We start from the raw sequence: 16,412 nt of genomic DNA, 5'->3' as shown, positions 1-16,412 counted from the left end.
TGATGAGAAGAGGGGCGTTCAGGTAAACTTGGAATGTGTTTCTCTGTGATGAGAAGAGGGGCGTTCAGATAAACTTGGAATGTGTTTCTCTGTGATGAGAAGTGGGGCGTTCAGGTAAACTTGGAATGTGTTTCTCTGTGATGAGAAGAGGGGCGTTCAGATAAACTTAGAATGTGTTTCTCTGTCATGAGAAGTGGGGCGTTCTGGTAAACTTGGAATGTGTTTCTCTGTGATGAGAAGAGGGGCGTTCAGATAAACTTAGAATGTGTTTCTCTGTGATGAGAAGAGGGGCGTTCAGGTAAACTTGGAATGTGTTTCTCTGTGATGAGAAGTGGAGCGTTCAGGTAAACTTAGAATGTGTTTCTCTGTGATGAGAAGTGGGGCGTTCAGGTAAACTTGGAATGTGTTTCTCTGTGATGAGAAGTGGAGCGTTCATGTAAACTTGGAATGTGTTTCTCTGTGATGAGAAGTGGGCCGTTCAGGTAAACTTGGAATGTGTTTCTCTGTGATGAGAAGTGGGGAGTTCTGGTAAACATGGAATGTGTTTCTCTGTGATGAGAAGTGGGGCGTTGTGGTAAACTTGGAATGTGTTTCTCTGTGATGAGAAGTGGGGCGTTCTGGTAAACTTGGAATGTGTTTCTCTGTGATGAGAAGTGGGGCGTTGTGGTAAACTTGGAATGTGTTTCTCTGTGATGAGAAGAGGGGCGTTCTGGTAAACTTGGAATGTGTTTCTCTGTGATGAGAAGTGGGGCGTTCAGGTAAACTTGGAATGTGTTTCTCTGTGATGAGAAGTGGGGCGTTCAAGTAAACTTGGAATGTGTTTCTCTGTGATGAGAAGTGGGGCGTTCAAGTAAACTTGGAATGTGTTTCTCTGTGATGAGAAGTGGGACGTTCAGGTAAACTTGGAATGTGTTTCTCTGTGATGAGAAGTGGGACGTTCAGGTAAACTTGTAATGTGTTTCTCTGTGATGAGAAGTGGGGCGTTCAGGTAAACTTGGAATGTGTTTCTCTGTGATGAGAAGTGGGGCGTTCTGGTAAACTTGGAATGTGTTTCTCTGTGATGAGAAGTGGGGCGTTCTGGTAAACTTGGAATGTGTTTCTCTGTGATGAGAAGTGGGCCGTTCTGGTAAACTTGGAATGTGTTTCTCTGTGATGAGAAGTGGGGCGAAGTGGGGCGTTCAGGTAAATTTGGAATGTGTTTCTCTGTGATGAGAAGTGGGGCGTTCTGGTAAACTTGGAATGTGTTTCTCTGTGATGAGAAGAGGGGCGTTCAGGTAAACTTAGAATGTGTTTCTCTGTGACGAGAAGAGGGGCGTTCAGATAAACTTGGAATGTGTTTCTCTATGATGAGAAGTGGGGCGTTCAGCTAAACTTGGAATGTGTTTCTCTGTGATGAGATGAGGGGCGTTCAGATAAACTTGGAATGTGTTTCTCTGTGATGAGAAGTGGGGCGTTCTGGTAAACTTGGAATGTGTTTTGTCTGTGACGAGAAGAGGGGCATTCAGATAAACTTAGAATGTGTTTCTCTGTGATGAGAAGAGGGGCGTTCAGGTAAACATGGAATGTGTTTCTCTGTGATGAGAAGTGGGGCGTTCTGGTAAACATGGAATGTGTTTCTCTGTGATGAGAAGTGGGGCGTTCTGGTAAACTTGGAATGTGTTTCTCTGTGATGAGATGTGGGGCGTTCAGGTAAACTTGTAATGTGTTTCTCTGTGATGAGAAGTGGGGCGTTAAGGTAAACTTGGAATGTGTTTCTCTGTGATGAGAAGTGGGGCGTTCAAGTAAACTTGGAATGTGTTTCTCTGTGATGAGAAGTGGGACGTTCAGGTAAACCTGGAATGTGTTTCTCTGTGATGAGAAGTGGGACGTTCAGGTAAACTTGGAATGTGTTTCTCTGTGATGAGAAGTGGGGCGTTCAGGTAAACTTGGAATGTGTTTCTCTGTGATGAGAAGTGGGGCGTTCTGGTAAACTTGGAATGTGTTTCTCTGTGATGAGAAGTGGGGCGTTCTGGTAAACATGGAATGTGTTTCTCTGTGATGAGAAGTGGGGCGTTCAGGTAAACTTGGAATGTGTTTCTCTGTGATGAGAAGTGGGGCGTTCAGGTAAACTTGGAATGTGTTTCTCTGTGATGAGAAGTGGGGCGTTCTGGTAAACTTGGAATGTGTTTCTCTGTGATGAGAAGTGGGCCGTTCTGGTAAACTTGGAATGTGTTTCTCTGTGATGAGAAGTGGGGCGAAGTGGGGCGTTCAGGTAAATTTGGAATGTGTTTCTCTGTGATGAGAAGTGGGGCGTTCTGGTAAACTTGGAATGTGTTTCTCTGTGATGAGAAGAGGGGCGTTCAGGTAAACTTAGAATGTGTTTCTCTGTGACGAGAAGAGGGGCGTTCAGATAAACTTGGAATGTGTTTCTCTATGATGAGAAGTGGGGCGTTCAGGTAAACTTGGAATGTGTTTCTCTGTGATGAGATGAGGGGCGTTCAGATAAACTTGGAATGTGTTTCTCTGTGATGAGAAGTGGGGCGTTCTGGTAAACTTGGAATGTGTTTCTCTGTGATGAGATGTGGGGCGTTCAGGTAAACTTGTAATGTGTTTCTCTGTGATGAGAAGTGGGGCGTTCAAGTAAACTTGGAATGTGTTTCTCTGTGATGAGAAGTGGGACGTTCAGGTAAACTTGGAATGTGTTTCTCTGTGATGAGAAGTGGGGCGTTCAGGTAAACTTGGAATGTGTTTCTCTGTGATGAGAAGTGGGGCGTTCTGGTAAACTTGGAATGTGTTTCTCTGTGATGAGAAGTGGGGCGTTCTGGTAAACATGGAATGTGTTTCTCTGTGATGAGAAGTGGGGCGTTCAGGTAAACTTGGAATGTGTTTCTCTGTGATGAGAAGTGGGGCGTTCAGGTAAATTTGGAATGTGTTTCTCTGTGATGAGAAGTGGGGCGTTCTGGTAAACTTGGAATGTGTTTCTCTGTGATGAGAAGTGGGGCGTTCTGGTAAACATGGAATGTGTTTCTCTGTGATGAGAAGTGGGGCGTTCTGGTAAACTTGGAATGTGTTTCTCTGTGATGAGATGTGGGGCGTTCAGGTAAACTTGTAATGTGTTTCTCTGTGATGAGAAGTGGGGCGTTAAGGTAAACTTGGAATGTGTTTCTCTGTGATGAGAAGTGGGGCGTTCAAGTAAACTTGGAATGTGTTTCTCTGTGATGAGAAGTCGGACGTTCAGGTAAACCTGGAATGTGTTTCTCTGTGATAAGAAGTGGGACGTTCAGGTAAACTTGGAATGTGTTTCTCTGTGATGAGAAGTGGGGCGTTCAGGTAAACTTGGAATGTGTTTCTCTGTGATGAGAAGTGGGGCGTTCTGGTAAACTTGGAATGTGTTTCTCTGTGATGAGAAGTGGGGCGTTCTGGTAAACATGGAATGTGTTTCTCTGTGATGAGAAGTTGGGCGTTCAGGTAAACTTGGAATGTGTTTCTCTGTGATGAGAAGTGGGGCGTTCAGGTAAACTTGGAATGTGTTTCTCTGTGATGAGAAGTGGGGCGTTCTGGTAAACTTGGAATGTGTTTCTCTGTGATGAGAAGTGGGCCGTTCTGGTAAACTTGGAATGTGTTTCTCTGTGATGAGAAGTGGGGCGAAGTGGGGCGTTCAGGTAAATTTGGAATGTGTTTCTCTGTGATGAGAAGTGGGGCGTTCTGGTAAACTTGGAATGTGTTTCTCTGTGATGAGAAGAGGGGCGTTCAGGTAAACTTAGAATGTGTTTCTCTGTGACGAGAAGAGGGGCGTTCAGATAAACTTGGAATGTGTTTCTCTATGATGAGAAGTGGGGCGTTCAGGTAAACTTGGAATGTGTTTCTCTGTGATGAGATGAGGGGCGTTCAGATAAACTTGGAATGTGTTTCTCTGTGATGAGAAGTGGGGCGTTCTGGTAAACTTGGAATGTGTTTTGTCTGTGACGAGAAGAGGGGCATTCAGATAAACTTAGAATGTGTTTCTCTGTGATGAAAAGAGGGGCGTTCAGGTAAACATGGAATGTGTTTCTCTGTGATGAGAAGTGGGGCGTTCTGGTAAACATGGAATGTGTTTCTCTGTGATGAGAAGTGGGGCGTTCTGGTAAACTTGGAATGTGTTTCTCTGTGATGAGATGTGGGGCGTTCAGGTAAACTTGTAATGTGTTTCTCTGTGATGAGAAGTGGGGCGTTAAGGTAAACTTGGAATGTGTTTCTCTGTGATGAGAAGTGGGGCGTTCAAGTAAACTTGGAATGTGTTTCTCTGTGATGAGAAGTGGGACGTTCAGGTAAACCTGGAATGTGTTTCTCTGTGATGAGAAGTGGGACGTTCAGGTAAACTTGGAATGTGTTTCTCTGTGATGAGAAGTGGGGCGTTCAGGTAAACTTGGAATGTGTTTCTCTGTGATGAGAAGTGGGGCGTTCTGGTAAACATGGAATGTGTTTCTCTGTGATGAGAAGTTGGGCGTTCAGGTAAACTTGGAATGTGTTTCTCTGTGATGAGAAGTGGGGCGTTCAGGTAAACTTGGAATGTGTTTCTCTGTGATGAGAAGTGGGGCGTTCTGGTAAACTTGGAATGTGTTTCTCTGTGATGAGAAGTGGGCCGTTCTGGTAAACTTGGAATGTGTTTCTCTGTGATGAGAAGTGGGGCGAAGTGGGGCGTTCAGGTAAATTTGGAATGTGTTTCTCTGTGATGAGAAGTGGGGCGTTCTGGTAAACTTGGAATGTGTTTCTCTGTGATGAGAAGAGGGGCGTTCAGGTAAACTTAGAATGTGTTTCTCTGTGACGAGAAGAGGGGCGTTCAGATAAACTTGGAATGTGTTTCTCTATGATGAGAAGTGGGGCGTTCAGGTAAACTTGGAATGTGTTTCTCTGTGATGAGATGAGGGGCGTTCAGATAAACTTGGAATGTGTTTCTCTGTGATGAGAAGTGGGGCGTTCTGGTAAACTTGGAATGTGTTTTGTCTGTGACGAGAAGAGGGGCATTCAGATAAACTTAGAATGTGTTTCTCTGTGATGAGAAGAGGGGCGTTCAGGTAAACATGGAATGTGTTTCTCTGTGATGAGAAGTGGGGCGTTCTGGTAAACATGGAATGTGTTTCTCTGTGATGAGAAGTGGGGCGTTCTGGTAAACTTGGAATGTGTTTCTCTGTGATGAGATGTGGGGCGTTCAGGTAAACTTGTAATGTGTTTCTCTGTGATGAGAAGTGGGGCGTTAAGGTAAACTTGGAATGTGTTTCTCTGTGATGAGAAGTGGGGCGTTCAAGTAAACTTGGAATGTGTTTCTCTGTGATGAGAAGTGGGACGTTCAGGTAAACCTGGAATGTGTTTCTCTGTGATGAGAAGTGGGACGTTCAGGTAAACTTGGAATGTGTTTCTCTGTGATGAGAAGTGGGGCGTTCAGGTAAACTTGGAATGTGTTTCTCTGTGATGAGAAGTGGGGCGTTCTGGTAAACTTGGAATGTGTTTCTCTGTGATGAGAAGTGGGGCGTTCTGGTAAACATGGAATGTGTTTCTCTGTGATGAGAAGTGGGGCGTTCAGGTAAACTTGGAATGTGTTTCTCTGTGATGAGAAGTGGGGCGTTCAGGTAAATTTGGAATGTGTTTCTCTGTGATGAGAAGTGGGGCGTTCTGGTAAACTTGGAATGTGTTTCTCTGTGATGAGAAGTGGGGCGTTCTGGTAAACATGGAATGTGTTTCTCTGTGATGAGAAGTGGGGCGTTCAGGTAAACTTAGAATGTGTTTCTCTGTGATGAGAAGTGGGCCGTTCAGGTAAACATGGAATGTGTTTCTCTGTGATGAGAAGTGGGGCGTTCTGGTAAACTGGGAATGTGTTTCTCTGTGATGAGAAGTGGGGCGTTCAGGTGAACTTGGAATGTGTTTCTCTGTGATGAGAAGTGGGGCGTTCAGGTAAACTTGGAATGTGTTTCTCTGTCAAATAGAATTTTGGTGAGTCTGAATTTGCCATAAGTCATGCTGGTAAGTTTCGAATGTCTATCATTGTCTTGTGGAATTCTGGTGGATTTTGAATGTGTTCCACTACCATAGGATAGTCTGGAATATGTTACTCTTTTGTAAAGCATCCTGGCGCATCTGGAATGTGTTTCACTACCATTGAGTATGGAATGTGTTACTTTTCTGTAAAGCATTCTGGTGTGTCTGACTATACATTGTTGTTTACCGTCTGCTCAACTACATTTCTTTCTGGTGGTCTGGTTACACTATTGTGTTCACCGTCTAGTCTGACAAATATATTGTGAGTCTGACTACACAAGTAATATAAATCGTGATTATGTATTTATTTTAAAGGGGCATGGTATGGTGTAATGTATGTATTGGATATACATGGCATTTAGTATATTCTTGGTTCCCAGCATACTTAGAAGAAAGATATCCTAGTGAAAAGGTAATATAAGTATACTGGATTTTACATTCCACGTTACTGTATTAATATTATTCATGTAAATAGTACTGTAATGTTTTACTCATGGTGCATTGCACATTCTAATCCACATACAAATTAAAATTTTAGTAAAAAATCATGAAAAGAATCAGCAAAGAATGTTATCTTGTGATGACGATAATATGATGTTTTATATGACACTGATCGGTATTGAACTTTTAAATACTAAATGAGTGAGAGTTGTTTTTTCCAGGGTTGGGTTTTCAACGTTTTGCCTTGGACTATACACGCACCATCATCCGTTGCCAGTGGATATATTGCTGATTGGCTTATAGCAAACTACTGTTCGATAACGTTAGCTAGAAAATACATTCAAGTAAGTTATATACGCCATTCTCAATATGATTGACATTCATTGAGTTGATGTATGCACGTAATTATACTTGGGATTGCATACGTGAGTAATTAATGAGATGAAACTTTCTGTTATTAGTCATCTAACGTGACCAGTAAAATATTCTTGATTACGACAGTGTCAATGTTTCGTTCGACATAACTAATCCCATGAAAACAATGATTATTTACATGTATCCCATTTATGCTAAACTAATCCATCGCCGTGAGGTCAATAACAGTGAATCACATGGAATACACTATTACTTTTTATTCGAACCAAATATGTAATCACACCAATGTCAGATACACCGTGAATTCATAACATCTGAGACGTTCTTGTTACTATTTATTACAGTTGTTCTCAGCAATTGTTTATGCTAGCTGTATGTTTGCTATTGGATATAGTACTACATTTGTCAGTGCCCTTGGTTTATTTTGTGCATGCGCATGTGCAGACGGACTAACAGCGGGTGGAGCTTATTCTAACCCACAGGATTTGGCGCCAAATCACACTGGTGCGTTGTATGGTAAGCACATTTGTTCAGTTTGTCATAGAATAGTTTAATCCTGTTATCTGATTACCACTGATTGTGTTAACAACGTTTTGCATATAATTAGCATACGATATACTGAGCTGTTAATAACAATAGTTCTATGTAACATCTTATGAATAACAGCACGGCGTTTTTGAGAATTTAACATAAACTTTGCTCGTCATCATAACAACATAACGCGAAATAATATACATATGACATAAACAGTGTAGTGAAGATTTGAATATCAAATGCGTTAATTATACTCTTATTTTGCTTAATATATACTACAAGACTATTTATTTTTCAGGGGTAATGAACACTTTAGCAGCTCTGCCTGGCTTTATTAGTGTTTATAGCAGTGGTATTTTACTAAAACATTTTGGTAGCTGGGTTCCGGTTTTTAGTATAGCTGGTGGTGTTATGGTAACGGGAACAATTACGTTTCTTGCAATGGGGTCTGGGAAACGGATTGTGTAGTAAGACATTTACACTCGATTGTGTACGTATTGCCAATAGAAAGAAACATAATACATAATACATGAACAACGTTCAAATTAAAAAGTGTGTTTATTCTTTGTTCACAAGTGTTGTCAAAAACTATATAACGATACGTATTATTAGTATCAGTCTCACTAGCATTAGAACAAATAAAAACAATTGAATTGTTTGAAATAATTATATATGGAAGCATGTTTAATGTGTTGTTCAAGTTTAATTTTCATTCTTAATTAAAATAGTTACTTGGCCACTCAGTAGTTACAAACAATTTGGAGCTATGTTACACAACCTTAGCTAGTTAATCAAGACTGTTTCGTATAGTAGTATCAACTATGTACTCTGATTAAGTCGGTTCTTTTTCTTCACAATTCACAGACATATGCAATCTTAAATACATGCGTCTCCATTATGCAATCGGTACGCTGCAAATTTCTGTTTGCAATAAAAATACACCCCCAATGTAATTAGGGCCTTGGATGACCGAGTAAACTAAAGTACCAATTAACGCTCTGTGAAATAAACGATTTCCTTCACTCTAATTACAATGTTGTTATCTCAGTGTCGGCAATATCGCTCCTGAATTTATTTAGAATTTGATCGATCTATATCTAATCTCAAATGAAACCTTTACCTTGTATCCACATACAGAAGTGTTGAAAATTTAGTAATTTATAACATGGGTGAACCACATGGTATTCCGTGTTTAGAAAATTATTTTTCGGAAATTTACATTGACTATAGTATTTCAATTTGATACCAGCTGACGATTTAAATGCCATAACAGATGGTCTAAGAGAACGATACATCAACACTGGTGTTGGTCACCCACGTGAATAGCATGTAACTGGCGACTGGAGTTCAAACATTGAAACCCACCTTCGCAACTGTGTCACCAGGTTTCCATTTTCGTTGGATTTTAGACTTCGATGTTAAATGTTGGGTTCGGTTACAATAACTCTCCTTTCCGGTCAAATTCTTGAGCAAGAGCTTCGTAGAAACATGCCGTAGAAGCCAAGTACCAGCGATGAAATCACACAGTCTATCGTATCAATCATTAATTGACAACACCTGTGCATTCATCATATTGATACTCTTCGAGTAAGTGTGGGGCATGTACTTGTAGTACGAAATAATTTCGTACATTTGTATATGTAGTTATAAATGCACCTATAAATCTATAATTCCTATCTCTAAATGTGAGCGGTTATTTGTTTATACTGTGATAGTAATTGAATACATAAATAAATCTGTACGTGTGCAACACGTGATTCGTGTTTTATATTTACGATCCATACACAACGTAACAATGTACGTGAATTGTCCTTTGACATGTAAGTCATATCTCTTGTTTATTGCCTTCATTATAACACTTGTTGTATATCCCCATTATTTACAGTGTTTGGGATATTTGTTATGCATGTTAAAAAGATATAATGCCTTCAATACTGCACTGTATCCGATCCCGGGCCCATCAGTAGAATAAATAGCTTCATGCCTCTATATGCAAGAGTGTATAATTATTACAGTTATGCATATTAATGAATTCCCATGACCATATATGGCAATAATAATATATTATTAGAACACTGGCTGTATGTCTCGTTCTGTTAAAGTGCATGGGATATTACAGTTACGCAACACATGGTCATTTTATTCTTAGTTTTATTTTTCGTCGGATGCCATGATTATGCTACTTGTTGTATGTATATATCTCGCTATATTACAGTTATGACTGGTAATTAGGCACTGTAATACGCATTGACCACTCAGTATACAGTGTATACTATAAAAAAATCAAAAACTTTCTTCGGAAACCTGAAAATAACCGTAATCTGTTTAATGCCGAATAAAATGAATGTTTTGGCATTTTTCAACAATAACAATTACGCAAATGACATACAAAACAAAGTTATAATTCTGGTGATAATTTAGACATAGATAAGGAATTTTGCTACATAAGTATCTAATAAAAGGAAGTGTCTCGGCGACACATGCATATTTTAACACATATTTTGACCATACACTTAAGGTAGAAGCCTACTCATTAATACAAATGAAGAATTTATTTATTTCGCAATAAATTGTACTCCATGCTCAGATGAAGTGTATATTTAAATGTTTATTAAGTCTCATCAGATGCACTTGAGCTGTAGCTTAATCGTAAACAGTCAGTGATGCTGTGGAACCGTAATGTTCGTCAATAATTGTCACTTGCTTGATGTATTTACATTACAATGGATATTAACTACATACTGGCAACATGTGCAAAAGTAGCTCCTAAAATGCACCATAAACTTGTTTTGTCAGAAATAATATAGTCTATAGTAGCGCTGGTCAGTATATTGCAACGTTAATAAATATTGTATTGCAATATTACAACAAATCAATCATTCATGTTTAGTGGTGACTGAACGTATATGTGTTTTCTCAACATTGATGTTGGTAAATGTTTACTAAATATGTAAACAGCCGTTTGACATGACAGGTAAACAACAACTCTTATAGTTGAAGCTCAGACTGAATTCCATAAAACAATTTGCAATTTATTTAATTACAGTCTTTGGCACAGAAATATTCCTTCCGTAATGATGACAGCGTGATTGTATTTTCATTTTTTTGAAGCATTTGATAGAATTAAGCATGGTTACCTGTTGAAATAGGCTATTATCCTCTGGGTTGTGGGCTAGATGGTTTTATAAGTACTGAAGTCTATGTATTAAAACTCACAGTCATGTTTCTGTTTTGACAACGGCATAATTGATTATTTTAATTGTGTTGTTGGTACGATACAAGGTTGTATGCGAAGATGAATTAGCTAATTATATGGACGATTCAAGTGATATCGTCTACGTAAATGAGGTGTTAATTTCTGTAATTATTTTAATGTATGCAGATGACATATTCGATAGTACTCACGTACCAATATGGCTACATAAATCGTATATTGTAGACATCTAGCAATGCAGATTAACTCAGATTCAAAACTAAGATTGTTGTATGAGAAATGGTTCTATTATGGAGAGGAAGTCCGGGCAGATTATAATAATATTGAATTGCTTATTTTATTTAAGATGTATTAGGCTTCAACAAGAAAACAGTTGGTATCTAAAGGCAATAATCTCTTCAATTAGAAAGCTTGAAGATGTTTGTAGGTGACAACTTGCTACGGGCGACTGTTTGACATTTTAGAAGCTTGACGTTTACACGCATACAGATAAAAATAGCACGCCGCACTGGGGTCACCTGGGACAAAATAAAACGCAATATAACACATTTCACATGTATGTACGATACACAACGAGTAATAAAATGATTAAATAAATAGAAGCACTATATCCGACGTCAACAAATCCAGGAATACCGTGAGAAATTCAAATTATTAGCTACATAGACGGTGTGGCGACTAGGATCCGACCGACCGACCGACCGACCGAAAGAAAGATGTAGTCGTGTTGTTCTCCTGGTTAAAAGTATTCACACCAAACATAACTCGGCCCAAGTAATACAAGATACCTTGTGGAGCTGAAAATGTTGAGTCATAAATTACAGGTGAAAACGCCTACAAACCTCAAAGGTGAATCAGCATTTCTTTGATCGATCGTAACGTCTGCGCAAACCCAGAACCCGAATATTAAGTCTTTGACCACCGAGAAGTCAATACTCAAATATATTGACTGCCAAATACGCGAATCTGATTGGCTGTTAGGGCTATGAGGTAATACTAACCGATATTTCAAAGCTAGTTATATTATGTTAAAAATTATCTACATTGCGGGAAGGGTATCTTGGGCAACCCTCGTCAATTTTTTTTTTTTTCTAATATGGCTTTTGTATGGTGAGGATTGAACAGCCGGTAAGCAATCCTGAGATATTTCTGAAACAGTTTAGTCAAAGAATCAAACACTGTTGCAGGAAAAATGATCAAAATGATCAGAAGGATAAAATACCTAGACATATACCGTTATATCGTTGTTATTATCCAATGAAAGTAATACCTTCAACGTGCTGACTATTAAGACAATTTGGTTCAATGATACATGGACATAGAATCACCGTTTTTCTCTATGAATAAGTATAATAAATATTAGCTCAATCATGTTCAGATGTCAGGCCACTGTTTACCACAGAAAAACCAAATAATGCCACTGGAATTAAATATAGAATGTAATATTAATATCTTGAGTTGGCATGGTTATATTTAATTGTTGGCAATGCGAGAATGCATAAATAGAAAATTATGATGGACTGAATTATGGGCAAATTTGAAATACTTACTTTGCATTTTATATCTTGATAAATTTAAAGCGCGGGGACTTGCTAGGTTTTAAAGTTCTTGTCATCTTATGGAAATAAAAACAGAAAAACATCAAGGAATTAATAGGAAATTTGTTTAATAATGGAATTGTGGGCGGGAACTGAAAAGTCAAGTATAAAACTACCTCAATACATGTTACCTACTATCTCACACCGTATATCAATATTAATTGAAGTCGATATCAGTGTCATAACTAATAACCAGCTGTGACACTTAATTAATAGAATCTTTTGTTGCAAATACCAACACTGCTGCTCGTTTTAATTAATTTAATTGTGGACAACGCCCCATATAACATTCAACACCCGTGTCACACTGTTATTACATTTAATTGGATTAAATTAATAACAATGTGGTGTTAACAATCTTTTAATAGTTGCATTCATGGCGTCCCAGGACAAGTCGTACAACGCCGTGCGTCTGATATTGTGTGATATAAATATGTTGTTTTAATGGTTTCATTTTAAGTGAGGTGTGGCTACAATATGAATATATTACATACTTTAAACAAGATGTTTCATCAAGATTACGTAACCTGTGCACACGATGGGTCATGAATAATAATAGTCTTATCTATGAGAGTTACCAAAAACTAATAAATATAAAGTATATAAAACCAGCTGTGGGCCAGTATAGACCCACGTCACAAAGGTATAGTTGGTTCTCACTGCAGTGGATTGCATTACCTATATTATACATTATGTAAGTGTATTTTAACTTTGTTGGTGTTGGTGGCTGGTGGCTTGTCTTGTATATCTTTCTCGTAAACATTTGTATCTTCATGAATTTGTGTTGGGTTTACCTTTTTATAACAACTTATAAATTTCGTTCTCATTTACCATAATAATAACCATATATACTGCCACCAAGAGTTTTGGTGTCCGGTAAGGTGGTAAATTAATTAGGTTTGCATGTTGAACTCCTACAATTTGTTAGTAATTGATTTGAATTACGGAAAAATCTTGTACGACTACAGTGTCGTATTGTAAAGGGGGAAATTACAGGTTTTAAGGAGCCGTAGTCGCCAATGAGTTCGAATTTCGTACAAAACACAATGCAAAATGTACCCTATCAAAAATAGAAATACTATTTAATTATTTGAACACAATGCGAGTATTAGTATAATTGTGTATATTACAATTCTATACATACTATGGTATCGAGCATATTACTATAAAACATTACGACACACGTTGTTTTGTTATGAATCTATAAAACCCATTCAAAACACCACGTAATAATTAGGTACAGTGTACACATGTCATAGTCGTATGCAGTGGGCATATACTAATGGTTGTAAAAATCCACCACGGTAATACATCGTTATATTACCTATCAAACGATGTAATAATGGTTTCGTATGCAGTCACAACCCTAAAGTAAAGTACGTCAGTCATGAATAGAGCGTCGGCGCAAAATGCGTAACTATTAAAATATGAATATGACTAAACGAACACCAATAATCTAAACAATATTATCCACACAAAGTAAATATACACAAAACACAAAGTCGTTTATCTTAGCTTACAAAACAATACGAGGAATCATCACGTGTTGTCGTATAGAATACATGTCATTCTAAAGAATGAAATAACACGTGTTACGTACTTTATTCATGTGCCGTGGTGTCATTGTACTTAACTATGTTGGACGTCGTATTTTTTTTTTCATACGCTATTCTTAAGATTAAACTCTAGTTGCAGTTGAATAGAAATAGAGAAGGATCTTTTGTTATATCCATATACGCAATTATTATGAGTGAAAGCATATATCAGTTTACTGTCACTACAGAGAATTGTGAGAATTCTACGTGAAAAACAACTCCTGCAATTTCATTCATATTGTTGTTAACGAAAACAAACATAATCTGAGCCATCAATAGTATAAACACAATTAATGAGAAAAAAACATGCAGAGCTGGTGAGAATTGACATATTACCATTCTGTTGGTGAAAAACGTTATAACCTCCATCGATTTACGTTTTTACCAATGACTACAAATAAAATGCATGCACATAAACCGCTTGAAAGTGGTTAGTTTTAACACAGAATTCTGCCAATATACAAGTAAATATTTTCAGAGGAACATGCGGTTACATAGTGTTTTCACTAGTGTTGTCTGTAGGAATCAGATTATGTGTTGAATTACGTAGGTATTGCCAAATACAAAGAATCCAGCACAATTGTTCTAAAAATTATTGTCCAATACTCATATCATTGTTACAAGCAATAAAGCTTCAATGGTCAACATTTATCTTTTTTTTTTCAAAATAGTTTTCATTTTAACTTCAACTACATATATGCACAGTTGTAGTAGAATTTATTTTTTCCTTCACGTGCAACATAACTAGTGACGACAATGCGGAGAATTCGTCGTGTGTCCGAGAGTTAAATCTTCAACGGGTTCGAGACATTAAAAAGGACAAGAACAAGTATATTAAGGCAGAGATGCAGGTTCGTGGGGCACTTGGGGATGATTTTTTTTTTTGCTTTTTATTATCCAAAAAGTCTTGGCTATAGACTGTTGAAATTTTGCGGAATTGTGAATAGTGGAACATACTCAAAAAACGATTTTAAAATATAGATAACAGGTGCAAACATTATCTCTTTTGAATGCTTAGCAAGATTTAGCAAGGCTGTACATAAATAATAAAAACAAAACATGGTGAAAAAAAGAAATGACGGGATCTCCATATTATGCACTATATTTAACTTTTAACAAAACGATAATACATTTAAATTTGGAACTGTTACAGCCATTTTGATTATGAGCATTATCAAACTTCTTACTGAGTGAATTGTTATGCAAATTAGCAATTATCTCAGCTTCTTTTTAGTGCACATTCCAGAACTTTAAAAAAAAAAATAGGTCCTAGACGCTTTGACCCTTTATTTTGAAATTTTCACAAATGATTGACAATGTGTATATCTTCAAAACGTCGTCAGGGCATTGTTTTTAGTTGAATAGTGTTACAGCAATCGTACAGACAACTAGCCTGGGTGTTAATTTATGCATAAACTTAAAGTAGTGAAATTTGAGCTGCTGCCCTACAAAATTGACAATTGGTAGACAGTTTTCAAGACAGCACTTTCTTCATAGTAAACAGATGTACCCATAAACCAATTTTGACAGGAAACAGAAGCATGGTTTATAAGCTAATTTTTTTAAAAGCACATTTGACCAAAAAAGCACATTTGAATTAAACTCGTTATCTTTTGTTTCTGTTGATATTTAAAGATAACATGAGAACTGAACTCAACAACTGAAGAAATGGATTTAGACGTTGTCAGCTAGATACTAAATCAATCAATACAGAATAGATCAAATGCATATTAGGCCAATTAGGCACACTGTGAGCTTCTTATTCGTTCTAGGACATTCATGATATACACGCAATTACCAGTAAACGCTTTGTTGCTCGGTCTGCTCGGTCTTGTAAGTGTAAAATAATTATTTGTGTTTCTATGTATTTCACTTACAGATTAGAACTGGTTGTAAAGCTGTACGTTTATCATGCGTATCGTTCAACGTAAGTACATTACTATTATGCAAATACATCTAACACACTAAAAAACTTAAAAAACGATTAAAACAGAGCAGTGGTTAGTAATGCTGTGTTCAGTCCACAATGTAGCCATTCTGTAAGGTACAAATTGATGACACGCTTGTTTTGGGAAAACATGAACAGATAATTACAACATTTTTATTACGACTCTACAAATATCACACATGGTTTGTCATAAGCATTAAATAAATAAATAAATAAATAAATAAATAAATAAATAAATAAATAAATAAATGAATGAATGAATGAATGAATGAATGAATGAATGAATGAATGAATGAATGAAACCAAAAAAGGTTAAATGGGGTAATAATACAAATCTGTACAGAAAATTTCATAACAGATAATGTAATAATATACGGATAGCCAAATAATTCTGGCACTGACGTCACTGCATACAATTTTATGGGCCACTTGTACTCATAGCGAATTGTATACATAGCTAAGCTACTAGAAATCCTGCTACTAGAAAGGTCTGTTTTCACTCATGATCGTTTGTTTTAGGTAATTATGAATATACTGCACAAGGTTTCGGCATTGGGTGTTCAAAATGCATGCTAGAACTGACATCATCTGGTAAGATCGTTTACACGTAAGTTAAGCCGAACATTACTATACTGGTCAACAAGTATACACGTCCAACTTAGTTATGTTCGGTTACTCTTACGAGTTGCCATATTTTGCGGATGGCAAGACCATCT

General features: G+C 37.5%; 1 protein-coding gene and 1 long non-coding RNA gene across 2 annotated transcripts in view; both read left to right on the top strand.

Annotated features, from left to right (window-relative positions):
- The window catches only part of LOC144346979 (voltage-gated purine nucleotide uniporter SLC17A9-like), a 32,904-nt gene extending 25,948 nt beyond the window's left edge, over positions 1-6,956 (top strand). Inside the window, exons 6-8 of the mRNA XM_085507428.1 lie at positions 6,307-6,403; positions 6,654-6,776; positions 6,894-6,956. Of these exons, the coding sequence (XP_085363554.1) occupies positions 6,307-6,403; positions 6,654-6,776; positions 6,894-6,956 (283 nt within the window). The remainder of the gene's footprint in view (positions 1-6,306; positions 6,404-6,653; positions 6,777-6,893) is intronic.
- A 255-nt stretch (positions 6,957-7,211) lies between these two features.
- Positions 7,212-8,007, top strand: LOC102809879 (uncharacterized). Its single transcript, XR_013421986.2, has 2 exons — positions 7,212-7,323; positions 7,640-8,007. It is a non-coding gene; the product is annotated as an uncharacterized LOC102809879 (long non-coding RNA).
- The last annotated feature ends 8,405 nt before the right edge of the window (positions 8,008-16,412 follow it).

Source organism: Saccoglossus kowalevskii, chromosome 13 (genome assembly GCF_978046115.1).
Source record: "Saccoglossus kowalevskii chromosome 13, keSacKowa6.1, whole genome shotgun sequence".
NCBI lineage: Eukaryota > Metazoa > Hemichordata > Enteropneusta > Harrimaniidae > Saccoglossus > Saccoglossus kowalevskii.
Note: the sequence above shows the minus strand (reverse complement) of the source record. Positions and strands in the feature narration are given on the sequence as shown.